Source organism: Panthera tigris, chromosome B3 (assembly GCF_018350195.1).
Source record: "Panthera tigris isolate Pti1 chromosome B3, P.tigris_Pti1_mat1.1, whole genome shotgun sequence".
NCBI lineage: Eukaryota > Metazoa > Chordata > Mammalia > Carnivora > Felidae > Panthera > Panthera tigris.
Window position 1 is genome coordinate 143,643,181 of NC_056665.1, and position 27,252 is coordinate 143,670,432.

At 40.2% G+C, this 27,252-nt stretch overlaps 1 protein-coding gene across 23 annotated transcripts in view; it reads left to right on the forward strand.

The window, feature by feature from the left end:
- The window catches only part of RCOR1 (REST corepressor 1), a 130,409-nt gene that overhangs the window by 64,199 nt on the left and 38,958 nt on the right, over positions 1 to 27,252 (forward strand). For 22 of the 23 annotated variants that reach the window (XR_006219116.1, XR_006219126.1, XR_006219119.1 and 19 more), the window contains one exon: positions 14,429 to 14,512. Coding sequence is in view for 12 of the 23 variants with exons in the window: in XM_042990619.1 (XP_042846553.1) it covers positions 14,429 to 14,512 (84 nt within the window). In the remaining 11 variants the exon portion in view is untranslated. Of the gene's footprint in view, positions 1 to 14,428; positions 14,513 to 23,761; positions 23,989 to 27,252 lie in introns of those variants that run through there. The other variant, XM_042990626.1, reaches the window with a different exon arrangement.

Here is a 27,252-nt window from a genome sequence, read left to right on the forward strand (position 1 = left end):
AGCATTGCCTTTTTAACAGTTGCTCCCAGTACCAAGAGGACAATGCATATATTGTGTCCTACAAAAACAGTCCTTTTGCCTTAATTCACAGATTTGGGCAGAATATTGTTTATAATGTTTTTATCCTTAATTTCTAATGGATTTAGAATTCTATCCACTTTTGTGATTGCTAAAATTATTTGTACCTTCTCTAATTCTGCTGATATTAGTCTATTATATCCGCTTTTTCTAGACACCAGCCTTGGTTTTTGTTAATCCTCTCTTTATAGCCTGGTTTTCTATTTCATTAATTTCTGCTCTCTGCTGTCTTCCTTTCCTTGGATTTATTTTATTGTTCTTTTCATGTTCTTAAGTTGGATGCTTAGCAAAGTAATTCTTAGCCTCTATAATTGATTATAAGCATTTCACACTGTAAACTTTTTTGGTAAGTTAACCTCTTCCGTTGGTTCCCATAAGTTTATAGTGTTCTGTTATTCAGTTTTAAGTGACTTTAATTTTTTTTGTCAAGATTTCTTCCTTGACCCAGGATTATGTTAAGAGTATTTTATCTTTTCTGAATATATGAAGATTTTTGGTTTATCTTTTAATTACTGACTTTTTTTAATTTAATTTTTTAGTTTTAAAAATTTACATCCAAATTAGTTAGCATATAGTGAAACAATGATTCAGGAGTAGATTCCTTACTTCTCCTTACCCACTTAGCCCCTCCCCCCCCACAACTCCTCCTGTAACCCTCAGTTTGTTCTCCATATTTATGAGTCTCTTCTGTTTTGTCCTTCTCCCTGTTATTATATTATTTTTGTTTCCCTTCCCTTATGTTCAGCTGTTTTGTCTCTTAAAGTCCTCATGAGTGAAGTCCTATGATTTTTGTCTTTCTCTAATTTCACTTAGCATAATACCCTCCAGTTCCATCCACATAGTTGCAGATGGCAAGATTTCATTCTTTTTTTTTTTTTTTTTTTTTTTAATTTTTTTTTTTTCAACGTTTTTTATTTATTTTTGGGACAGAGAGAGACAGAGCATGAACGGGGGAGGGGCAGAGAGAGAGGGAGACACAGAATCGGAAACAGGCTCCAGGCTCCGAGCCATCAGCCCAGAGCCTGACGCGGGGCTCGAACTCACGGACCGCGAGATCGTGACCTGGCTGAAGTCAGACGCTTAACCGACTGCGCCACCCAGGCGCCCCAAGATTTCATTCTTTTTGATTGCCGAGTAATACTCCGTGGTGTATATATATCCCACATCTTCTTTATCCATTCATCCATAGGTGGACATTTGGGCTCTTTCCAGACTTTGGCTATTGTCGATAGGGCTGCTATAAACATGGGGGTGCATGTGTCCCTTCGAAACAGCACACCTGTATCCCTTGGATAAATGCCTAGTAGTGCCATTGCTGGGTCGTAGGGTAGTTCTATTTTTAGTTTTTTGAGGAACATCCATGCTGTTCTCCAGAGTGGCTGCACCAGCTTGCATTCCCATAATTATTGACTTTTAATTGCATTGTGGTTTACACAGTGTAGTCTATATTCTACCTATTCTTTGAAATGTGTTTAGAGTAGCCTTAAGCCATAAAGGCCTTGTACATGGTCATTTTTGTAAAATTTGCCTGAGAAGACTTTATGCTTTAATTTTTAGATGCAGCTTCAAAGTATGTCCAATAAATAAAAATTGTTCACTTGGTTAGGTCTTAGGTATCTTTTAATTTTTGTTTGGACTGTCAACAGATGTATTAATCTCCCAGTATGATGATGTATTTGTCAACTTCCCATTTGTCCATCAATTTTTACCATGTTTATTTTGATGCTTCTTCATTAGGACCATATAAAATTACAATTGTGTCATTTAACTTTCCTTTGTCCTACTCTTAAGTTTTATTTTGTTAAGGTATCTTTCATTTTTCTTTTTTGTACTGGTTTAGAAGTTTATATACACTAACTTTTAGTAATTATTCTTGAAGGTTTACTGTACGCACTTAATTTAACATCTAAAGTTGGGGTGCCTGGGTGGCTCAGTCACTTAAACGTCCGACTCTCGATTTTGGCTCGGGTCACAGTCTTTTTTCTTTTTTTTTTTTCCCAATTTTTAAAAATGTTTATTTATTTGAGAGAGAGAGAGAAAGAGCGTGAGCATGGTAGAGGCAGAGAGAGAAGGTGGCTCCAGGCTCTGAGTGGTCAGCACAGAGCCTGATGCAGGGCTCAAACTTACGAACCACGAGATCATGATCTGAACTGAAGTCGGATGCTTAACCGACTGAGCCACCCAGGTGCCCCTCAGGTCACAGTCTTAACAGGGTTCATTAGCGTGGAGCCAGTTTGGGATTCTCCCTCTCCCTTTGCCCCTCTCCTGCTTACACACACACTCCTTCTCTCAAAATGAATAAATAAAGTTAAAAATCTAAAGTTAATCTTTCATCTTTAGAATGGTTCAGCTTTGATTCACTACCCCTCAGTTATGTGGTGTTAATCTCCAGAATTTTAGTTCTGTTCTTTTGCAAAACCCCCTAAATTGGACATTATTTTTATTTTTTATACGCATTGTTTACAAAAATCTTGTTTACTTACCATTTCTTCTTTGAATATCAACCTTCCTTTCAGGATTTTTTTTTCCCCCCTGAACAAAAGGTAAAAATGTCCCAAAGTTGTTGTGTATGTGAGAACATTTGTAGTTTGCCCATATTTCTGAGAGTTTTGCAAGATATGTTCTTAAGATTGCCTCTTAGCACTTGAAAGATATTCCACTCTATCTGGCTTTTGGTGTTTTGGGGAATTTACTGTCAGTCTGTCATTTTATTTGTAGGTGATCTTTTTCTCTCAGACTTTTAAAATTCATATCAACCTTTACTAAAGATTTTTTTTTTTAGGTATAATTGACACACGATGAAATGCATAGATCTTAAGTGTTAAGTGAGATTTGACTGTTGTATGTTCCTACGTATCTAACACGTCAGACAAAGGGAAGAACATTTCCACTGGCACACCTAGTTCTCCTGGACCCTTTGCCAGTTACCACCCTTCTCTACCGTCTACTCTCATTTCTGCCACCGCGTAACGGATTTTACTCTTCATATTAATATGGATTTCATATGAATACACTTACACAGCATACATTCTTTAGTGTCTGGGTTATTTTTGTTTTATTTTGTTTTGTATTTTTTTTTGCTCTTCATTTTGTTTCTAATTCACGTGGTTGCTTGTATCAGCAGCTTGTCCCTTTTTATTTCTGTGTGTAGCATTCCTTTGTGCGATTGTGCCTCTATTCCGCACCTGTTGATGGACACCTGGGTTGTTGCTAGTTTTTGGCTGTTATGAAATAACATTCTTTTTGTGGGTAAATATTTCTCTTGAGTAAATATATAGGAATTGAATTGCTAGCTAATGAGGTAGTTTAAAGCCCAATTTTATAAGAAATTGTTTCAGAAAATTTTTAAAATTTCCCTTTTTGCCTCTGGAATACTTTAATTTTATTAATTTTACCATAATGGGACTCAGGTCTGGTTTTCTTTTTATTCATCCTGCTCGGTAGACATGCTTCCTATGTCTGTGGATTCGTGTCTTTCATCATATCTATAACATTATTAGGTTTTATTGCTTCAAATATTACCCCCTGATATCTGTTCCTTTTTTGGGGACCTTGATTAGACATAGGCTAATCTTTTTCCATCCTCCACAACTCTTAACCTGTCTTTCATACTTATGTTTTTATCTCTGTGTTGTATTATAAATAATATTTTAGATTTTATAGCTCTTCAACTTCATCTTCCCTGCTACTTTATTTATTCATTGAGTTTTTTGTTTGGATGATTTTTCTTTTTTTAAAGTACTAGCTGGTTCTTTTTTAAATCTTGTAATTTTTTAATGCTTTCTTTTTAAGTTTATTCATTTATTTTGAGAGAGACAGAGACAGTATGAGTGGGGGAGGGGCAGAGAGAGAAGGGCAGAGAGGATTCCACGTAGGCTCCCCACTGCCGGCGCAGAGCCCGATGTGGGGGCTCGAACTCATGAAAACTTGAGGTCGTGACCTGAGCCAAAAGCAAGTATCAGACGCTTAACCAGCTGAGCCACCCAGGTGCCCCTTTTGATGGTGTTTTGTTGCTTACTCATTCCAACTTCTGTTTCTTAAACATTTCATATGTATTTATAATTCTGTATTTGTTAATTACAGTATCTACAAATTCTCACTAATAGTACTTTTTTTTGTTTGTTTGTTTTTTGAGTATTTGTCATCTTTGAATGTGAGATCATCTTGGTTGATCCTTTTGTGGCAATCTGAGAGCTTAATCCTCCAGGAAAGTTAGCTTTCCTCCCACTTCTGCTAGGCCAAGGAGTGTAAAAAGGGGATAGTCTTGGTTTATAGTTATAGGGGTTTTGTTTTGTTTTGTTTTGTTTTGTTTTGTTTTGTTTTGTTTTGTTTTGTTTTGTTAGAGAGAGAGAGAGAGCACATGTGCAAGCAGGGAAGGGGCAGAGTGAGAGAGAAACCCAAGCAGGCTTCATGCTCAGTGTGGAGCCTGATGTGGGGCTCGATCTCAGGACAGTGAGATCATGACCTGAGCCAGAATCAAGAGTTGGACACTTAACTGACTTGAGCCACCCAGGCGCTCCTAGTTACAGGTTTTTAAAGTTGTTTCTTTATTGCCCACTTATTTTTTAACTGAAACTGAGTGTGATACTGCTTTCTTTACTTTATTTCCATTATAACGGATGTCCCTGTTGAGTCCAGAGTTCTTGAATTCTGAAGATACATTTAGTTTAGTTTTTGTAACTAATCTGTGCAGGTTTTCCCATTTTTAGGGAAAGAGAAACATAAGAGCTAAAATTGTCATTATGAAATGATTCTTCACAGAATTTACATGAATTTCCTTAATGTTTTTCTTTAAAAGAAAACGTGATTGCAGATGCAGTACTGGGATGCATTTTTATGATAAAAAAATCCAAACAGTAAGGAAATATATGGAGCCAAACACAAATCCCATTTTTCCTCCCAATCCAGTGCCTCACCTCTTCCCTTGAGTTAGCCACTATTTAAATTTGCAAGGTGGTTTGTTGTACCTACAGTTTGTATTTTTACTTTTTAATTCATTTATTGGCAAAGAAATACATATGCTAAAAGCAACTAAACAAGAATTCTCACTTGTTTTTTTATAATAGCTTTATTGAGATCTAATTCACAAAAAAATGTACAGTTCACTTGTTTAAAATATACAATTCAGTGGTTTTCAGTATTTTCACAGAATTGTGCAACATCACTGCAGTCCATTTTAGACCATTCTCATCCCACAAAGAAACCCCGTCATTCCCCATTTCTCCCAAGTATCGTACACCTTCTGACAGTCATTGATCTGTAGAGTTGCCTATTTGGGACATTTCGTATGAGTGGAATTATACAGTATGTGGGGTTTTTGTGACTAGCTGCTCTCACCTAGCATAATGTTTTCAGGTTTCATCCATACTGAGCATGGATTAGTACTACATTCTTTTTTATGGCACCATAATATTCCATCATATAGATATACTATGCAGTTGACCCTTGAACAGCATGGGTTTGAACACACACCCACTTATATGAGGATTTTTTTTTTTTTTACAGTACTGTAAATATTTCTCCTTAGGATTTTCTTAATGATAATTTCTTTCTCTAGCTTACATTATTGTCAGAATACAGTGTGTGTGTGTGTGTGTGTGTGTGTGTGTGTATAATACACACAACATACAAACTATGTGTTAATTGACTGTTTAGATTATCAGTAAGACTTCCAGTCAATAGGGGGCTACAAGTAGTTACATTTGGAGGGAGTCAAAAGTTATACCCAAATTTTTGCATGGGAGATTAGCACCCCTAACCCCCCTTGTTTTTCAAGAGTCAAATATGTGCCCATTCATTGGTCGATGGACATTTGGATCATTATCACCTTTTGGCTGTTGTGAACAATGGTGCTGTGAACATTGGTATATGAGTTTAGTTTTGTTTTGTTTTGTTTTGTTTTGTTTTGTTTTGTTTTGTTTTGTTTTGTTTGAGACAGAGAGAGACAGAGCATGAACAGGGGAGGGACAGAGAGAGGGGGAGACACAGAATCTGAAGTGGGCTCCAGGCTCTGAGCTGTCAGCACAGAGCCCGACACAGGGCTCAAACTCACAGAGTGTGAGATCATGACCTGAGCTGAAGTCGGATGCTCAACCGACTGAGCCACCCAGGCGCCCCATTATATGAGTTTTCATGTGGGTATATGTTTTCATTTCTCTGGGCCGTATACCTAGGAATGGAATTGCTAGGTTATATGCTAACCGTATTTAACCCTTAGAAGCACTGCTAGACTGTCTCTCAAAGTGGCTGTACCATGCAGTTTTATATTCCCATCATTCTAGACAAATAATCCATTTTACAAATGGGTGAAAGACTTGGATGGATATTTCTCCAAGGATTATACACACGTGACCAATAAGCATATCAAGCATACTCCATATCATTAGTCATCAGAGAAATGCAGATCAAAACTACAATGAGACCCTACTTCATACTCCCTGGCTAGAATCAGAAAGTCCAATAATAACAAGTGTTAGAGAAGATGAGCAGGAATTGGAACCCTAGTACTCCTGGGAGAATGTAAAATATAAATGTAAATTGATGGCTCTGGTCTCAAGCAGTTAACAAATGCAGTAAGCCTTAGGGAATGAGAACTAATTCAGTTTCGGGGCAGAACAGAAAATATGCCAAGAGTATTTCCCCCTTAGTGTGGGACAAGATGATTTCCAGTTGGAACATCAGCACTGTGTTAGGTAACATCATATCACACAGTGAAGACTTTTTAAAAAGCCATTTCACAAAATGTTGCACAATTTTCGACATAAAAACTCAGAAAATATTTGCCTCCCGACCACCCAGATTCGCAGAAAGCAATGAAGCATTACATATAACTAGCCAAAGCAAGATCACACTCTTAGAGTGGCTGTTACCTGATTTTTAAATATTTTTATCATGCAGATTTTATACTTTAAATGTATATACCCCTCATAACATGTAGCGTCGTGTTTATATTTTTAATATTTACATTGTGGTATTATATATTTAACTTTTTATAATCACTTTTTATAATCAAAATTATTGATATCTGTATATCTGATGAATTTTATATTCTGTATTTAGTTCCTTTGACTGCATCTAACTATGACTTAGCCAATTCCTGTTGATAGACCTTTAAAATTTTCCTATATTTCAGAACCATAATCAAGCCTGTGGTAACAGTCCATATCAGAGTTCTCCAGAGAACCAAACCAGTAGGGGAATGTGTGTGTATGTGTAAGAAATCTTCACCAAAGTTTATGTACATAATGAAGCAACATGCTGATGCTTTCTATTCTTAATTCTTTGAAAACAAATTCTGATTAGGACCCAATAGGTTAACTTCAATAGGTCTGACCTGCAGTTTTGAAAAACATTGTTACTATATATATTATACCTAGATATGGATTGCTGTGTTGCAGGGTATCCACACTTCTATTTTATCACACACTGCCAGTTTTCTCTCTAAAGGGGTTGTACAAATGGACATTTTCACTACTAGTGTGAATTCTCTTTTTTCTTCCCCTTCACGGGCATTTGTAATTTCAGTTACCTTCTACTTTCAGTCAGGTCTGGGCTTCTTATTTTTTCTTTTTTAGAGAGAGTGTGCGAGTGGAGGTTGGGGGGGGGGGTGGAGAGAGAGAGAGAGAATGAATGAATGAGTGAGTGAGTGAATATATGTATATATATCTTAAGCAGGCTCCATGCCCATTGTGGAGCCCAACACAGGACTCAATCCCACAACCCTGAGATTGTGACCTGAGCCAGAATCAAGAGTCAGAGCCTTAACTGATTGAGCCACCCACATGTCCAAGTCTGGGTTTATTTTGTAAGGTTTATAAAACTTGGCAATCAACTTTAAACAAAGAGAGCAGCTTCAGAGTTAGCACTGTTAGCAGACATCAGTGTCTATCCAGAAATTAATGACATTGCTTTGTTTTCATCATATTTATTTCTTTAGTTTAGACTCAGCAGAATGGATTAGTTTTTGGTGTACATATTTGTGAGTGTTAAGACGAGCATAGTTTCACATCACCACCACCATAGTTGGGATACAAAACAGTTTAATCTTTTGAGAAAATTACCTCGGACAGTTCTTAGCCTTCCTCCTACTTCTAACCCCTGGAACAATGATCTTTTTCCATAGTTTTGCCTTTCTAGAATGTTACATAAATGGAATCATATTATATGTAACCTTTGGAGACCTGATTCTTTCACTGAATATGATGAATTGGAGATAAGGCCATATATCAGTAGTTTATTTTTTATTGCTGTTCAGTATTCCACGTGTGGATGCTCCACAGTTTATCCATTTACTTTTTGAAGGACATTTGGGTCCCCTCCCCCACCTTGCTAGTTTTTACCAGTTGTGAATAAAGCTGCTGTAAATACTGTATACAAGCTTTATTGTGAACATATGTCAATTCTGTAGGGTATGTACCTAAGAATGTGATTGATTGTTGGGTCAGTAATTTTTTAAATATCATTGCATCTTTATAAAAACTGCAAAACTCTTCCTGACTGGCTTTGTCATTTTATTTGGCATTTACACTAGCTCTTCTGTATGAGAGTTTCAGATATTCCATTCTAGTCAGTGCTTGGTATTGTCCATTTCTTTTATTTTAGACATTCTAATAGAGTATGTGTTAATTTCTCATTGTGGCTTTAATTTGCATTTTCCTAATGGCTAATGATCTCGAGCATTTTTTCATGTGCTTACATACCATCTGTATATTTTCCACTGGTGAAGTAGTTGTTCAGATTTTTTGCCCATTGTTTAGAAAGTGGGTTACTTTCTCACTGCATTTTTGAAGTTCTTTATACATTTTGGATACAAGTTCTTTGTCAGATATGTGATTTGTAAATGTTTTCTCACAGTCTACAGTGTCTCTTACAGTTTCTTTTGTAGAGCAGAAGTTTCAAGGTTTTGATTAAGCTCAATTTACCATTTTTTAAACTTTTATAGATTGCACTTCTGGTGTCGTATCTAAGACCTCTTTTCCTGACCAAGTTCATGAAGATTTTCTCATTTCTTTCCTAAAAAATTTATCATGTTAGGTTTTACTTTTATATATGAGATCCATTTTGAATAAAATTCTTCTAAGGTGTGAGGAATAGGTTGAGGTTCACTTTTTTTTTTCTCTAATGTTTGTTTATTTTGAGAGAGATAGAGACAGTACAAGCAGGGGAGGTGCAGAGAGAGGGCAAGAGAGAATCCTAAGCAGGCTCTGCGCTGTCAGCACAGAGCTCTATGCGGGACTCCATCTCAGGAACCATGAGATCATGACCTCAGCCAAAAGTTGGACACTTAACCAACCGACTGAGCCACCCAGGCATCCCCAGATTCACTTTTTTTTTTTTTTTTTTGCATATGGAGATCCAGTTGTGAAAAATCCTCTTTGTTGAAAGGGTATTGAATTGAATCCTTTCTCCATCGAATTGCTTTTTTGCACCTCTGTTACAAATCAGTTGACCATATTTATATGAGTCTATTTCTGGTCTGCCTTCTGTTCATTGATCTGTGTACCTGTGTTTTGCCAATACCACACTGTCTTGATTACTATTCCTTTATACATGAAGACTTAATAGTGAGTGGTGTGAATCTTCCAACTTTGACCTGGTTGTTCTGGCCTCATTTGACTTCCCTTTTTAATCTGTCCTTTTGTTTTATATTAATATGGACTCACAGGTTGTTATTTTATTGCTGTCATTTATTTATTTTCGCTTACATTGTTTTTAGATTTGGCCAGGGAGGAGGCAGATCCCATCATTCTTTGAACACTTTTTTACCTCCTGGCATAACAAGATATTTCAGGGTCCTCTTGTAGATTTCCTGTCATAGTCCTGGAATCGACCATTTCTCCAAGGAGACCTGGTTTCTTTTATTGGAGAATGGTGTTTAGAATCGAAATCTGGGAGGGGCGCCTGGGTGGCTCAGTCGGTTGAGCGTCCGACTTCGGCTCAGGTCACGATCTCGCGGTCCGTGAGTTCGAGCCCCGTGTCAGGCTCTGTGCTGAGTGCTCAGAGCCTGGAGCCTGTTTCAGATTCTGTGTCTCCCTCTCTCTCTGACCCTCCCCCGTTCATGCTCTGTCTCTCTCTGTCTCAAAAATAAATAAACGTTAAAAGAGAAAAATTAAAAAAAAAAAAAGAATCGAGATCTGGGAGCTGGGTGTGCTCATGTCCTCATTATTGCTGGACTGTCATTGCATCGGTGCTCTCTCAAGGGACCTTGAAAACTATGAGCTTGTACTATTACGCATCAAACCTGTCCAGCACTACAGAATTCTTTCTAGCCCTTCCTTTAACTCTTTCACTCAGCATAATTGAGATTCATTTATGTTTATTTAAATAGTTCTTTTTTTAAAAAAGAAAAATTGCTGAGAAAAATTACTCCATTGAGTGGCTATACCACAATTTTAGTTATGAAATTACCAGATCCCCTCCCCCGCAAAGTGATGGCACCATTTTACATTCTGACCAACAGTACATGAAAGTTCTAGTTTCTCCACATTATTGCCAAACCTTTGTATTGTTAGTCTTTTTAAAGGTACGTTTTGGTATCTTGAATCGTTTTAGTTAGCCTTTCTTCGTTACCAACAATAGCCAAACTATGGAAAAAGCCCAGATGTCCATCCACTGATGAATGGATAAAGAAGGTGGTGTGTGTGTGTGTGTGTGTGTGTGTGTGTGTGTGTGTGTAATGGAATATTGCTCAGCCATCAAAAATAATGAAGTCTTGCCATTTGCAATCATATGGGTGGAGCTAGACTGTACTATGCTAATAAGCAAAATAAATCAGAGAAATAACCATATGATTTCACTCACCTGGAATTTAAGAAACAAAACAGATGAACATATGAGAAGGGGAAAAGAAAAGAGAGAGCTAAATAAACCATAAGAGACTCTTAGAAAACAAACTGAGGATTGATGGAGGGACATGGGTGGGGGATGGGTTAGTTAGATGGGTGATGGGTATTAAGGAGGGCACCTGTTATGAGTACTGGGGGTTGTATGTAAGTGATGAATCACTGAATTCTACTCCTGAAACCAATATTGCCCTGTATGTTAATTAACAAATTTAAATAAAATTTTGAAAAAAAATAATTTGCCTTTCTCTAATGACTACTGATTTTTAATAGCTTTACATTCCGTGTGCTTATTTGCTATCCTTATACTTTCTTTGGAGGCATGTTTATTCAAATCTTTTGCCCATTTTTTTAAAATATATGAAATTTATTGTCAAATTGGTTTCCATACAATGCCCAGTGCTCATCCAAAAGATGCCCTCTTCAGTACCCATCACCCACCCTTCCCTCCCTCCCACCCCCCATCAGCCCTCAGTTTGTTCTCATTTTTTAAGAGTCTCTTATGCTTTGGCTCTCTCCCACTCTAACCTCTCTTTTTTTTTTTTTCCCCTTCCCCTCCCCCATGGGTTCCTGTTAAGTTTCTCAGGATCCACATAAGAATGAAAGCATATGATATTTGTCTTTCTCTGTATTATTTTGCCCATTTTTTAACAATATGATTATTTCTTTGTGTTGAGTTCTGAGGGTTCTTTATAGATTCTGGATACAAAGCCTTATCGGATATGTGATTTGTAATTATTTTCTCAGTCTTTGGCTTGGCTTTTTGTTTCCTTAAATGGGTCATTTGATGAGTAGAAGTTCTTACTTTGGATAAAGTCCAATATATGAATCTTTTCCTTTATGGATTGTGCTTTTGGCATTGTATCTAAGAACTTTTTCAACCTAAGTTCAAAAGATTTTTTCATGTTTTCTTCTAGTAGTTTTATAACTTCTGGCTTCACGTTTAGTTCTGTCATCAGTTTTCAGTTAATTTTTGTATATTTGTATATGTAAGGTATGGATCCATTTGATTTTTTTTAGATGTTTATTTTGAGAGAGAGAGAGAAAGAAAAGGGGAGGAGAAGAGAGAGAGAGAGGGAAAGAACCCCAAGCGGGCTCTGCGCTGTCAACGCAGAGCCCGACAAAGATCCCACCAACTGTGAGATCATGACCTGAGCTAAAATCAGGAGTCGGATGGATGCTTGACCAACTGAGCCACCCACGCGCCCCTGTTTTGTTTTGTTTTGTTTTGTTTTGTTTTGTTTTGTTTTGTTTTTAATATGAATATCCACTTGTTCCAGCATCGTTTGTTGAACAGATTCTTTTTCTCCATTGAATTTTGCCTTTGCACGTTTGTGGAAGGAAAATTAGTTGGTCCTATATGTGCGGTTCTGTTTTTGGACTCCTGTTATGTTAATTTATTTCCCTGTGTGCCAGGACCACACACTGTCTTAATTACTGAATCTTTATAATTAGTTTGATTCAGGTGGATTTTCCAGTTTGTTCCTTTTTTTTTTTTTTTTTTTTTTAATGTTTGTTTATATTTTGAGAGAGAGAGGATAGCACAAGTGGGGAAGGGGCAGAGAGGGAGGGAGACACAGAATCCAAAGCAGGCTCCAGGCCCTGAGCTGTCAGCACAGAGCCCGATGTGGGTCAAACTCACAAACCGTGAGATCGTGACCTGAGCTGAAGTCAAGAGCCAGACACTTAACTGATTGAGCCACCCAAGTACCCCTGAAAGAGATATTCTTTAATTTTGATTTTTATTAACTATTTTTATTTTTACCTTTTTTTAAAACTATCAATCTCATTTCCTACAACTTCGCTAAAACTCATTTTTTGAGTAACTTTTTGTAGATTCTGTAGATTGTCTACACAAATGATCATCTGTGAATAAAACCATTTTAATTCTGCTTTTCCAATGCGGATTCCTTTTATTTCTGTTTTGACTTCTGATTTTTATTTAAAATACAGCAAGATTGGGGCGCCTGGGTGGCTCGGTCGGTTAAGCATCTGACTTCGGCTCAGGTCACGATCTCACGGTTCGTGAGTTCAAGCCCCGCGTCAGGCTCTGTGCTGATGGCTCAGAGCCTGGAGCCTGTTTCAGATTCTGTGTCTCCCTCTCTCTCTGACCCTCCCCCATTCATGCTCTGTCTCTCTCTGTCTCAAAAATAAATAAACGTTAAAAAAAAAATTTAAAAATAAAAATAAAAATAAATAAATAAAATACAGCAAGACTGTATTCCATGTGGGGTCCTCATCTTTGTTGATTGTATTTCATTTTTAGATTATGTGTAGCAGTAACACTGAGCTATATACATATAAAAAGGTGTCCTCAGGGGCCAAGGGGAGCATCTCTTTTCTCCTTTTCCTGTCTCTGTATCCTTCACACGCTGTTCCCACTTTGCCTGATTTCCAGTGTCCACTCTGGTTCTTTCCCTCCCACCACCCTGTCATTTTTCTTTCAAGTAACTGCCCCATAGGTTTTACCGAAAGTATAGGAATTCTTTCTTTATAAAACCTAGAACACATTGACAGATAAAATTAAGTAAAAGATTAGATACCTGGCAGTGTCATAAAGACAAGAATTCTTAAACCAGGCTTTATGAATTTTCTAAAAGTGTGTTTATATTGGTGTGTGTGTGTTTCTATTTCATTGGGATTTTTTTCTAGAGAGCGGAGTCCATAACTTTCATATCCTTAGAGGAATTTATTTAAGCAAACAAACAAAAAGGTAAGAATAATACCTTTAGAATGAATGAGTTTGGGCCTACCCAGTGCAAGGGTTAGTGAGATTAGTAAGCCTCTTGTGTCTTGAGTCCTCTGTATCTTTTGAAGATAGCATTTTATTTTATTCTCCTTTTTTTGAAGATAACATTTTAAATGTCTCTGTTGTAGTATATAACTGTTGTTTGTGGTTAATCCATTTATACATGTCAGCTCAGCACCTGGCACTTGTAAACCTTTGGTCTTCTATTTTGTATCATAGAGTTTTAAGAATTTGAATGCACTTTAGTTTGCTTTCAGGTTAAGTATTTTTAATGCTTATTTTTTAATAAAGTAGTTAAAAGAATCTTTGGATTCCTGTTGTCAAGTCCCTAAAAAGTTACTCTGGCAGAGAAGGATAAGGGTATTCAAAGCACACGGGAAGAATACGGATATCCTGGGTACCCCGTGTCTGATGGCCGGGCATCCTGGTGTGTAGCAGTTTAACCACTGGGCACTGTAGCCATGCAGTCCTGTCTCTGCCTCCTTCTACCAAATGACCTGTTGAGTTTCCTCACCGAGCAAAGGAGAGTAGTAAACCTGTTTGTTAAATCAGTAAAAGACTTAGAAGTAGACGTGTTTGGGCAGACTCAGAGCCCCCCTCACCCTGTGACGGTAAGGGTGCAGGTTTCCTTGGGGCAGGTCTCAGTAAAGGGTGGGCGATGTCATGATGTTCCGAGGATTAAAAGATCAGAATGGTGCTGTTAATCATCACTTGTTATGTCTGTTAAATTATAATAATTTTCTTTTTTATTTCTACCAAGCCAAACTAGCGAGACGCAGTCAAGAACGAGACAATCTTGGCATGCTGGTCTGGTCACCTAATCAGAATCTATCAGAAGCAAAACGTAAGTTTTAGAACACTTTCATTTTTCACCTTTCTTCTTTAAAGCGAAGTTGTTTTTTTGTTCTTTGTTGTTTTTAAATGTTTATTTTTGAGAGCACACAAGCGGGGGAGGGGCAGAGAGAGGGGGACAGAGGAGCCAAAGCGGGCTCTGCAATGACACCAGCCAGCCCAATGTGGGGCCTGAACTCGCAGAACCGTGAGATTAGGACCTGAGCTGAAGTCGGATGCTCAACTGACTGAGCCACCCAGGCACCCCGGACAGTGTGCATTTCTTTACTGTGGCCTGTCATAAGGACTTAAATATTTTCTTTTTCTTCTTAATGTTTATTTATTTTGAGAGAGAGTGTGAGCAGGGGAGAGGCAGACTGAGAGAGAGAGAGAGAGAGAGAGATGGTGAGAGGGAATCCCAAGCAGGCTCCGGTCAGCACAGAGCTGTCAGCCCCGATGTGGGGCTCAATCTTACAAACTGTGAGATCATGACCTGAGTTGAAATCAAGAGTCGGACGCTTAACAGACTGAGTCACCCAGGAGCCCCAGGGCTTAAAATTCTTAACCAGTGGTTTCATAATTTACTTTATCCAAAATGCTGTACAGGCTAATACTGGAGTAACTAGGAGGAAAGGCTCAGAGTGGAAAGGAAATTATAACGTGGTGTATAACTCCCCCAGCTGGGAATTTACAGATCCGTACATTTCTAATTGGAGGGGTTACAAAGGGCAAAAATATGTTATTGGAAACAGGCTTTATACTGTAAGACTTCAACTTAACTAGAAGAACTTGTGAATTGACTCTTTGTTTTATGAGCTTAAAGTTGTATTGGGATGAATACACTGAGCTACTTTGGATTTTATTGGGGAGCGTTGGGGTCCTATAGTTACTAGTAATATTAAGTGTATATTCAAAGTTTGCTTTTTCAGCTTTTCTGTTGCCTCTGCTCAAATAATATCAGCAAAAATAATTTTGTATCAGACATTGCCATAAGTCTCTGGCAGTTTCAAATTTTTTCTTTTCTTTTAAAAGAAAATTTTTTTTTTTAATGTTTATTTGTTTTTGAGAGAGCAAGGGAGAGCACAAGCTGGAGAGAGGCAGAGAGAGACGGGGACAAAGGATCCGAAGCGGGCTCTGTGCTGGCAGCAGAAAGCCTGACACGGGGCTTAAAGTCATGAACCGAACTGTGAGATCATGACCTGAGCTGAAGTCGGACACTCACCCGACTGAGCCACCCAGGCGACCCCAAAGTTTTTATTTTCTTCATAACTTAAGTGGAAGAAAAACTAAATCCCCTTTTGGAGAATTTTTCAATGGGGGTTCATAGGTAGAATTTATGGGGATTTGTAAACTTGGAAATCACATGCAAAGTTTTTTGGTATGTGTTCATTTTTCTGGAGAAAAAGGACATTGGATTTTCAAAGGGGTCTTTGACAAGAGTCAGTTAAGAATCAGTGCTCTGAAATGGGGTTGGACTTGGAAAGTCACCAGTGCTAAATGTTATCAGGAAACTGTTAAATTGTGAGTGAAGGCTCAAATTCTTAGGCTTTGATCAGGATTTCCCGAAGTGTGTGTTCCGGTATTAAAATAAGTGTTGATAGGTTTCCACTGCCAAACGAGTGTGAGAGATGATACATATTCAGTAATCTCTTCTTGTGTATTCAGTATCCGTGTCAGCATAGTCAGGGTGCAGAGAGCTCATATGGTAGAGAAACATGTTTAATTTTGACCAAGAAGGATCTTTTTTTTTTTTTTTTTTTTTTTTCCTTCCCTTTCTTTTTCTTTTGTATAGTACCCTCCATGGAACACGGGAAGTTCAAGTACTCTTAGTAATGGTGAATTTAACAGTAATAAAATAATCTCAGTCTGATCTGATTTTAAGAGTATCTTAATTTTGCCTCTATCAGGCTGCTGCTTAATGAGTTTATAATGAAGAACAGAATAGCAGAAGGAAGGGTATTGGCATTTCTGATGTCTTTGCTGTGCTGGGGAGGACGTTTTAAGTATTTCCTGTTTGTTTATTTCCCCTTTGAGCCCTTGCATTAACTTAAAAAGCGATCAGTTCCATTTTTGAACATGTTCTTTTTAACAGAAAGCTGAAATCTTCCTCCCTGTAATTTTTAAAGCTTTGTTTTCTTGAACTCTGCTACAGAAATCTTCCAGATGAGTCTTTTGGATGTTCCGGCCATCCCACCTCCTTTACCCTCCTAGTCCAAGTTCAACCTGCCTCGTCGCTTTGGGTTTTTTCTAGACGACTGGCTCTTTGGGTGTCTCCGTCTCTTGGACTCCCAGACGTTACAGTTGGTCACAGTGTCCATTTGAAATGTTGGTGCCCAGAACTGAATATCCAGAATCATGAGCATTTGTTGAGTCTTTGTGCCAAGCACTGCATTAAATGCATTCACACTTCACAATAACTCGAGGACATTTTTGTCCCCGTTTTACAGTTGGCGTTCCACAAGTCAAAGAGGTTTGGGAAACTGACACAGTAAGAGGTTGAGCATTATCTAGGTTTGCTGACGTCATGAACCCTGGTTCATGCTCTGAGTGCCTCTCTCAGGGAGAGCTCGTTAAGTCGCGGTGTTCTGTATTTCGGCCACTGTCCTTTTGTTACTTCAGTTCACCGTTGATCAGTGCCTTTTGCTCATGTATTACCTGTTGACATCTGTGGAGTCAGAATTTAATTTTTATATTTTCTCATTCTTTCTAGACCTAGAAGAAAAGATAAGAATATGAAGTTAGTAGATTTTTATTTTTTTCTTTTTTTTAAATTTTTTTAATGTTTATTTATTTTTGAGAGAGAGAGAGACACAGAGTGTGACTGGGAGAGGGGCAGAGAGAGAGGAAGACACAGAATCCAAAGCAGGCTCCAGGCTCTGAGCTGTCAGCACAGAGCCCGATGCAGAGCTCGAACTCACAAACCACGAGATCATGACCTGAGCCAGTCAGATGCATAACCGACTGAGCCACCCAGTTGCCCCAAAGTTAGTAGATTTTTAAACAATGCTGTTGCCTAAAATAAATTTGTGGTTTTAATGTAAGCCTTTAAAATGACTTTTAAAACCAGTATACAAGTTAACGTTCGCGTATTGTTGAAAGTTCAGAAGACACAGAAACTTACAAAGAAGGAACTGTTCACACAGTATTTCATTACCCAGAGATAAGCGTTGTTAACTGCTCTGGGATTTTTTCCAGTCCTCTTTGTTTCCTCTTCTGTCCTATAAGGGATATGGTGGTGTTTCTCCACGTGTGGGTCTGTCTGTGTCTCTGTATTTGCCCGAATATTGGCCGGAGCTTTTCCCACACTGTGAGATAACCCTGCGCTGTTCTGTCACCACATGGGTATGGAAGTGTATCTACCCTTCTATTCAAAGTGTGTTGTTTCAGATCTGTTGCCTGTTGTAAAAGAAAGCTGCAGCAAAATACTGAATCCTAGAGCTTTGTCCTCTTTTGTTTTTTGTTTGTTTTATTGCGTTTCTAGTATTTTCTTAAGATAGAGCTCTAGGAACGGAATGTGGGTTGATGGGAACTTGCCAAACTGCTCAAGTGTGAGGATGTGAACGTGACGTGGCATCTCGATGTGAGTGAGGCTCCTCTTAGTAGGCTCCCGTCTGTGGAGCTTTGGGAATCATCTAGTTCTTGGCTAGTCATCTAATCATAGGCCTTAAAATGTGATTGAAGTGTGATTGCAGACACGTATACATAATTTTTTCCGTTTGCGCACCTATCATTCCCCCCAACTCCCTTCTCCACAGTATAGTGTCACAGTAGAAGTTTTTTCTGCTTTCCTTTCTTCTTTATTTTCAAAGACTGTGAAAGTCTTGGCTGTCCAACATTGATTCTGACTCTGTAGGTAGGAGATTTGGAACATATATAGATGGCTAGCAGGTGTCCCTCATCTAAGGATGTCTGCAGATCCCTGGTTTTTCTTGTGTTTTCTTTCTTCTCAAGTGGCTGTTTAGGTAGAGCTGTGCCTCTTAGGGGTACCACAAGTTTACAAAAGTATTTTGTGGTTATTAAAATAAATGCTGTTGTCAAAATTTCACACAATACAGAATGTATAATGTAGACACTTAACGCCCTCTCGTAGTCACTGTGTATAATATATATGCTTTTCCTAATATTTTTATACATATTAATTAATATATAAATTTTTTATCACAAAGTATGAGTTCAACAATTTGTTCTTGACGGTATATCTGGGACTCTGTTCTATCTCAACACATTTACTATTGCCTAGTTTTTAAAGAACAGGTATGGGTATCCCATAATTTGATCTTCCTAAAAAACTGAAGTATGGTTGATACACAGCGTTGTACTAGTTTTCAGGTGGACAACATGGTGATGCGACAACCCTGTACGCTCTGCTCACGAGTGTAGCTGCCACCTGTCACCATGTGGCGGTGTTACAGTGCCACACTTGCACTGGCCCTTTCGTTGCTGTGACTTCCTCATTCCATAAGTGGATGTTTGTAGTATTTCAGTTCTTCTTTCTTTTTAAAACTTACTTATCTTTTTAAGTTTTTGGCGCTCATCACCACAAGTGCACTGCTTGATCCCCGTCACCTAGTTGACCCGTGCCCCCACTCCTGCCCTCTGGTAACTGTCAGTTTGTTCTCTAGAGTAAAGAGTCTGTTGCTTGGTTTTTAAGCTTTTTAAAAAAGCTGTAGGGAATGTTCTTATTTCTTTAGGATAAATCCCTAGAAGTAGAGTTCCTAGGCTAAGGGGCAAATGCATTATTTCTTGTTATTTCTTTATATTCTTTTCATTTTCAAAATTTTCATTTTCAAAAATGTATGTAATGTTTAGAGCAGTTTTAGGTTCACATCCAAATTGATCAGAAAGTACAGAGATTTGGGGTGCCTGGGTGGCTTAGTCGGTTAAGTGTCCGACTCTTGATTTTGGCTCAAGTCACGATCTCACGGTTCGTGGGATTGAGCCCCATGTCGGGCCCTGCGCTGACAGCCCAGAGCTTACTTGGGATTCTCCCTCTCCCTCGCTCTCTGCCCCTTCCCCATGTATATTCTCTCTCTCTCTCTCTCTCTCTCTCTCTCTCTCTCTCAAAATAAGTAAATAAACTTTGAAAAAAGAAGAAAGCACCAAGCTTTCCCAAATACTTCTGCCCCCACAGTGCACACCACCCCCCGCCATCCCCTACCAGAGCGGTGCGCTTGTCGTAATCGGTGAACCTACGCTCATAACATCGTTGTCACCCAAAGTTCATAGTTTACATCAGGATCCACTCTTGGTGTTGTGCGTTCTGTAGGTTTCGGCACACGTTATCGTGACACGTATTCACTATTGTAATATCGTACTAAATCCTTTCCCTGCCCTAAAAATTCTCTGTGCTCTGCCTATGCGTCCCCTCCCAACCCCCTAACTCTTGGCAACTACTGACCTTTTTACCGTCTCCATAACTTTGCCTCTCTCAGAATGTCAGAGAGTTGGGGTCCTATAATGTGGAGTCTTTTCAGAGTGGCTGTTTTGACTTAGTAGTAGTACGCATTTAAGTTTCCTCCATGTCTTTTCCCGGCTCGTAGCTCATTTCTTCGTAGCGCTGAGCAGCATTCCCCTGTCTGGACGGCCCGCGGTGTGTTTACGCGTTCACCTGCTGAAGGACGTCTCGGTGGCTTCCGAGTTCGGGCCGTTATGAAGGAAGCTGCTGTAAACACGTATGTGCAGGTGTTGGCGTGGACGTAAGTTCTCGGCTCCTTGGGGTGAGCGCGAAGGAGCAGGATCGCTGGATTGTTAAAGAATGCGTTTAATTTTGTAAGAAATTGCAAGACTGTCTTCTGGAGTGGCTGTGCCGTTTTGCATTTTTGAATGAGAGTTCCTTGTAAGTATTTGGTGGTGTCGGTGTTTTGGATTTTAGCCACTCTAAATAATACGCGTATAGTTCATGTTCTTTTAAACTAAAAAGCAATAGGTACGTACAAGATAAAATACGTTCTGGGTGTCTGTTAGCCCTGACACGCTTTTTTTTTTTAATGGTCATATAATACAGGTGTTTCATAGTTAAGCATTTCTAAACAGTGTTGTGGTGAACATCACTGAAGTGGGGTTGGTAGGTCAGACGGTATGTACTTTTTAAATTTACAGATTTTTTTCTACATTATAGGAGTGTTCCTGTTTTCTAAGACATCTCCAGTACTGGGTATATTAATTTTTTCTTTCATTCTTTTTAATGTTTTACTTATTTTGAGAGAAAGAGAGTGTACAAGCAGGGGAGGGGCAGAGGGTGGGGGGAGAGAGAGAGAGAATCCTGAGCAGGCTCTTCGTTGGAAGAGGTGGGGCTCAAACTCACGAACCTTGAGACCATGACCTGAGCCAAAATCAAGAGCCAGACATTTAACCAACTGAGCCATGTAGGCTCCTCTTAATTTTTTTCTTTAAAAAAATTTGTTAATAATTATTGTTAAAAAAATTTTTTTTAATGTTTGTTTATTTTTGAAAGAGAGACAGATTGTGGTTGGGGGAGAGGCAGAGAGAGAGGGAGACAGAATCTGAATCTGAGCTGTCAGCCCAGAGCCTGACGCGGGGCTGGAACTCCTGAACCACGAGATCATGACCTGAGCCGAAGTCAGGTGCTCAACAGGCTGAGCCACCCGGGCGCCCCTTAAATAATTATTTTTAATTGTAGTAAAATACACATGATGTGAAATTTACCATCTTAACCATTTCTTTTCTTCCGAGTAAATTTGATTGTGAAATTATAACAAGCAAATGAAATATGTTGGTTTATATTTCCATCTTAACCATTTTTAAGGGGATAGTGGTCTTAAGTACATTCACATTGTTGTGTACCCAGCCTCTAGAACGCTTCTCATCTTGCAGAACTGAAACTCTGAACTCAAAAAAAAAACCCAAGCCTACACTTCCCCCTCCCCCAGCACCTGGCAACCACCATTCTACTTTCTGACTTAACGAATTTGACTCCTCTGGGCACTTGGTTCGGTGGAATTATCCTGTTTTGGTGACTGGCTTATTTCACGCAGCAGAAATGTCCTCAGGTGTCATCCACATTGTAGCCTGTGGTGCCGTTTCCTTCATTTTTATGACTGAGTAGTTCTTCCTTGTAAGGAAAGGCCACATTTGTCTCTCATTTACCGGTGACGGACACTTGGGTTGTTTCCACGTTTTGACTGTTGTGAACGCTGCTGTTGTGAACGTGGGTGTGCAAATATCTCTTCGAGACCCTGCCTTCATTTCTTTTGGGTGTCTACTCAGAAGCGGGATTGCTGGATTTGGTAATTCTAGTTTTTAATTTTTTAAGGACCTGCCCTCCTGTTTTCCACAGGGGCTGCTGTCATTTTATATTCCCACCGACAGTGCACGGGGTCCAGCATCTCCACATCCTTATCAGAATTACCATTTTCTGCTTGTTTTTTTAATAGTAGCTGTCCTAATGGGTGTGGGGTGATACCTCATTGTATGGGAATATTAATTGCTTTTTAAAGTTGGCTGAACTGATAGAAAAAGGATTTCGTTAATTATTACTAAGGTTGAGCATCTTTGTATTTTGAACTTTTAAGAAAGTTTATTTATTTTGAGAGAGAGAGAGAGAGCGCGAGCACATGTGAGTGGGGGAGGGGCAAAGAGAGAGAGAGAGAGAATTCTAAGTAGGCTCCACACTGTCAGCGCAGAGCCCGACACAGGGCTCGATCTCACCAACTGTGAGATCGTGTCCTGCACCAAGATAGAGTCACTTAACTGCCTGAGCCTCCCAGGCACCTCTGTATCTTGACTTGTTAATTCTTCTGTACATAGCAGTCAGGCCTTACCTTATTTGTTGTTTGGTTTGTTTTTTAGAATTATATGTAGTTAAATTGATTAATCTTACTTGTGGCTGCTCGCATACTGTCATGCTGAAAAAAGCCCTTCCCCCACATACCATATACTGCGCACACCTCTGTTTCTTCTGCCCGCCCCTCCTCCCGCCTCTCTCCTCGTTACATCATTGTTCTATCTGGAACTATTTAATTCTTTCTCAAATCTTCACTTAGGTTAAACTCGTGTGTGTACTTTGGTCTTTATCTGAATTCTTGACTCTGTTTCATTGATTGATCTGTTGTTTCCTGATTTATACCATTTTTATTCTTTTCCGTGTTCCTGGTTGATGTATTTATTTTTCTGGGTGAAGTTTAGGCTCATAGTTTCAAGCTCTCTCCAAAAGTATCTTGACTGGGGTTATCTGGAATTTGAGTTTGTTTAGTGAGCATTGGTTTCATTCACATTTTTATTGAGTGCTTTGTGTGCTTGGTAGTGTGTGGCAGGAGTGAGGGGGTCAAGAAGCTTATGTTCTAACGGAGAAAGAAGGGAAGATGAACCTGTAAACCGTAATGTATGTGTATTTCCTCTAGTCCGGCTCTTCTTTTTTGGATGCAAAAAACTTGAGGTCTAGAAAAGTGAGGTCAAATGCTTAAGGAACCACAGCTTCTTAGTAGCCAAGTTTGGGCTAGATCTCTGGTCTCCAGATGGCATTTATTATACACATCTGCCTTCATATGCTGCTTTTCTTAATCAACTATAATTGCATTCTTTTTTTAAAAATTTTTTTTAACGTTTATTTATTTTTGAGACAGAGAGAGAGCATGAACGGGGGAGGGGCAGAGAGAGAGAGGGAGACACAGAATCGGAAGCAGGCTCCAGGCTCTGAGCCATCAGCCCAGAGCCCGACGCGGGGCTCGAACTCACGGACCGTGAGATCGTGACCTGAGCTAAAGTCGGACGCTCAACCGACTGAGCCACCCAGGCGCCCCTATAATTGTATTCTTAAAGCATTACTGATACTAGACTAGCTGCTTTGGGCTGTGTCTGAGTGAAACTTCAGCGAGAGCTACGACCTTTGGGGTATGCCTAGAAAATGTGCCTTGTAGAGACGCATTGCATATGGAGGAAATATAAATAATTCCAGGTAGCGTAGAGGAGAACAGTATGATTTTATTATTATTATATATATATAGTATATATACTAAATAATATATAGTATGTAATAAGTAAATAGTATATATATTAAATAATTCTGGAAAATTACTTGATGAAACAATGGCATGAGATTTAGGGGACACAGGAATGAATGAAGGTTGAAAAGTGGTAGAATCTGGAGGTTGGCAGATGGTGAGAGAAATGGAAAAATGTTCACTAATTGGAGATGAGGACAGTGGAGTCTCATTTTAGCTTCCAGCACCTCCTATGGGCTGTTAGCATCCCTCCCCCACCCCACCCCACCCCACCCCCACCGTGGGACCCAGCAGAAAGCGCTACATTTTCCTGGATAGAAACAGGGGAAGTATTGGAAACAGTTGACATTCTGGGTAGAATGTTGAGGAGGGTAAGAGTTGGCTTGTGGGCAAGGTGCATAAGTGTGCTGCAGACCGGGGGAAGGACGCCTGTGCACCTGTATTTGTCCGTGTACGAAGATGCGGGGAGAAAATGCAGTGCTCTGTTTTGGAGACCTGCCTGGCTGCGACACCTGTGGTCCTTGGGGAGGTGAGAAGCCTTGAAACTGTGCCAAGTCTCTTGACAGCCTTGTGGTTTAGTGGAGAGCCAGGGCTAGAGGCAGTGAGTGTCGATCCATTCCGGGTGAGAGAAGTTGATGCCCTCAAGGCTGTTGCTGTTAGAGGGAGGCTTGATCGAAATGTGGGAAGTCAGGGGCGCCTGGGTGGCTCAGTCATCCAACTTCAGCTCGTGATCTCATGGTTCGTGGGTTCAAACTCCGCGTGGGGCTCTGTGCTGACAGCTCAGAGCCTGGAGCCTGCTTCGGATTCTGTGTCTCCCTCTCTCTCTGCCCCTCCCCTGCTCGTGCTCTGTCTGTCTCTCTCTCTCTCAAAAAATAAGTAAACGTTAAAAAAAAAAAAAAGAAAAAGAAATGTGGGAAGTCAAATTGGCAGTGTCGGAAGTGTTTGAACTTGCTCAAAGGAGGTGGAGATTATGGGAACGTGGGGTAAGGGGGGGGGGGGTCCGGGGAGCTTTATTAGGCCTTTAAGCAGGGCGCTGTCATATCTGGGCACGACTGCACCCTTCCGTCAGTTATTCCACGCGTGTGCATGAAGATGCCTATGAGTCACTCTTGTTTCTGTGATAGGACATCATCTCCCTATCGGCTTTGCTCCCTGGTCACCATTGTGAGGTACATGGTTGCCCCCTCTGCTCCCATCTGTGAGCACCCTCCCCACCCCATTTCAGGCTGCCCTCCCTTGGTCTGCACCCTGGATGCCCGCCCTGCTTGCCCCAACCTAATGGCTTTAGGGCAGCCTTCTGTCTGGGGGCCGCCGCTGTGGGTGCAGTACATGATACCTTTATATTGCCCTCTTGTCCCTGCCCTGACACGTACACCCAGCCAGGGCCTGGACTTTGTGTGGCAGAGCAGCTGAAAGTTAGCAAAACCAAGTGGACATGTTGGTAACGAGAAATCTCAAAACTTTTTTTTTTTTTTTTTTAACTAGATAGTCTTGTTTTCTTTGAAATGTATACAGTTAGGCCAGACCTTATTCCCAGTCTGGTTCGCTTTACTGTGTTAATGAAAAACAAACAAACAAAAGTTTGCCAAAGCAAGTGCAGTCAAATGTAATACAAAACGGTGGCCTGAGAGCACAGTTTAGAAGGCAGTTTTAGGAGAGAGGATAGGTTAGGAAAGGGGATGATCAGAGCATGACTTTTGTTGTTTGACTCTCTTTAAGGGAGGGCTTGGCTGTAGGAGGTGAATTGGAGCCAGAGGGCAAGCCAGCGTACAACTGTGCCCACTGTGGGTCGCTTCCTGAAGAAGCAGATTTCCTAGACTCAGCGGCACTTGCCTTGGGCGTAGAAATTTGCAGGGTAACGTTGGCTATTGGGAATCAGGAAAACAGATGGTCCCGCTCATTTATGCATCACCTACTTTATAGGTTATGTATAATCAGTGCTTTTGCAGTTATTTAAGTGTTTGATTGCATTTTGCTTTTATTTTATAAAAATGAGGAGAAACTGGTACCGTGGTAAGCACAAATCTCCATGTTAAAATTGACATAGATGGAAATCATTGGCTAATGCCAGAGACCATCAAGCTGGATGTGATTTTTGAAGCTAGTTGACTATTGACTATAAAGAAAAAAATTAACACCTACACCGTGCTAGACAGACAGAATTTAAGGATGTGTCGAAAAGCAAAGTCAAATTAGAGATTTTTTTTTTTAATTTTTTTTAACGTTTATTTATTTTTGAGACAGAGACAGACAGAGCATGAACGGGGGAGGGGCAGAGAGAGAGGGAGACACAGAATCGGAAGCCGGCTCCAGGCTCCGAGCTGTCAGCACAGAGCCCGACGCGGGGCTCGAACTCACAGACCGCGAGATCGTGACCTGAGTTGAAGTCGGACGCCTAACCGACTGAGCCACCCAGGCGCCCCTCAAATCAGAGATTTTTTAAAATTTCTTTTTAATGTTTATTTTTGAGAGAGAGACAGGGCAGGAGTGGGGAAAGGGCAGAGAGACAGAGGGAGACACACAATCTGAAGCAGGCTCCAGGCTGTCAGCACAGAGCCCGATGCAGGGCTCAAACCCACGAACCGTGAGATCATGACCTGAGCCAATGTCCGACGCTTAACCGACTGAGCCACCCAGGCGCCCCAAATTAGAGATTTTAAAACAAGTTGTAGCTTTCTTGGAATGAGAACCTTCTTTGGAGCTGCAGCACACGCAGGCGCTTCTCTTAGGGCATTTGAGTTCAGTCCACATTGTCAAGATTCTATTGTGTGTGAAAGTTTGATAGATACAGAGTACATTTTTTAACTTCCAAATAAATACATAGTACGTGTCAAGAATCACTGTTCAAAACATTCCAGTGGCTTTCCGGTTCACTACAGTGTCAGAGGACTGGACGGTTCTACGTAGTCTGAGCCCACTCCTGAGCCTCTTCCATTCCTTTGTCTGGAATACTCTTCTCCCAGTGTCCACATGGCCCTCTCCCTCAGTTCCTCCTCACTGCTTACGCGTCCACTGACAGGCTTTCCTTGACCACACTGTGAAATGAGAGTCCTGCCTTACCTTGCTTCATTTCCTTCGTTTTATTTCTCGTCGTCCGACGTGGTGTTTTTTGCTTCGTCTCTCTATTGAAAACTGATGAGGAACCTGGTGTGTGTGCTCCGTTCTCCGGCAGTCCTCTTGGCACGTGGTGGGAGTACGATAAGTACTCGTCCAGTGAATGAGGAAATGATGGGGTTGTGGACACTGCCCCGTGTGAAGATTTGCAAACGCAGGCTCTCCAGCTGTGTGTTCTGCGTCTCGGTCATCTGGCATCCTACAGCGTCTTCTTTGCCACCCGCTTCGTGACCGTTCGTTTGCTCGGTACATACTTGAGAGGTGTGTATGCGCCAGGCTTTGGGGGAATACGAGAGCGAACGGTCTGACAAATCCCTGCGCAAGTGTAGCTCACAGTCTGATGGGGACCTGCCTGGTAAATTACAAGGTCATCGACAGGAGGGAAAAGTGTACTTAAAATTCGTGCCTGCTAGTTCTTTGACTGGAATGTGTGCAGGGCTAGGGCTCGGATCGGCACTACTGGCCTTAGTTTTCAGTTCTTTATAAAGAAATGGCTTTCAGAGAGCTTGACAGTTGGGATGTGAATGTCTTTTTTAATGTATGAACATTATTTTTATCATTTTTATTCTTATTTATTTAGAGTCAGGTAAAGTGGTAAGACCTTACTAGAAAAGACAGCTGGATTTACAGACTATGGTTGCAGCCTGCAGTTACAAATGAGGGGTTGCTGTACCCTTTC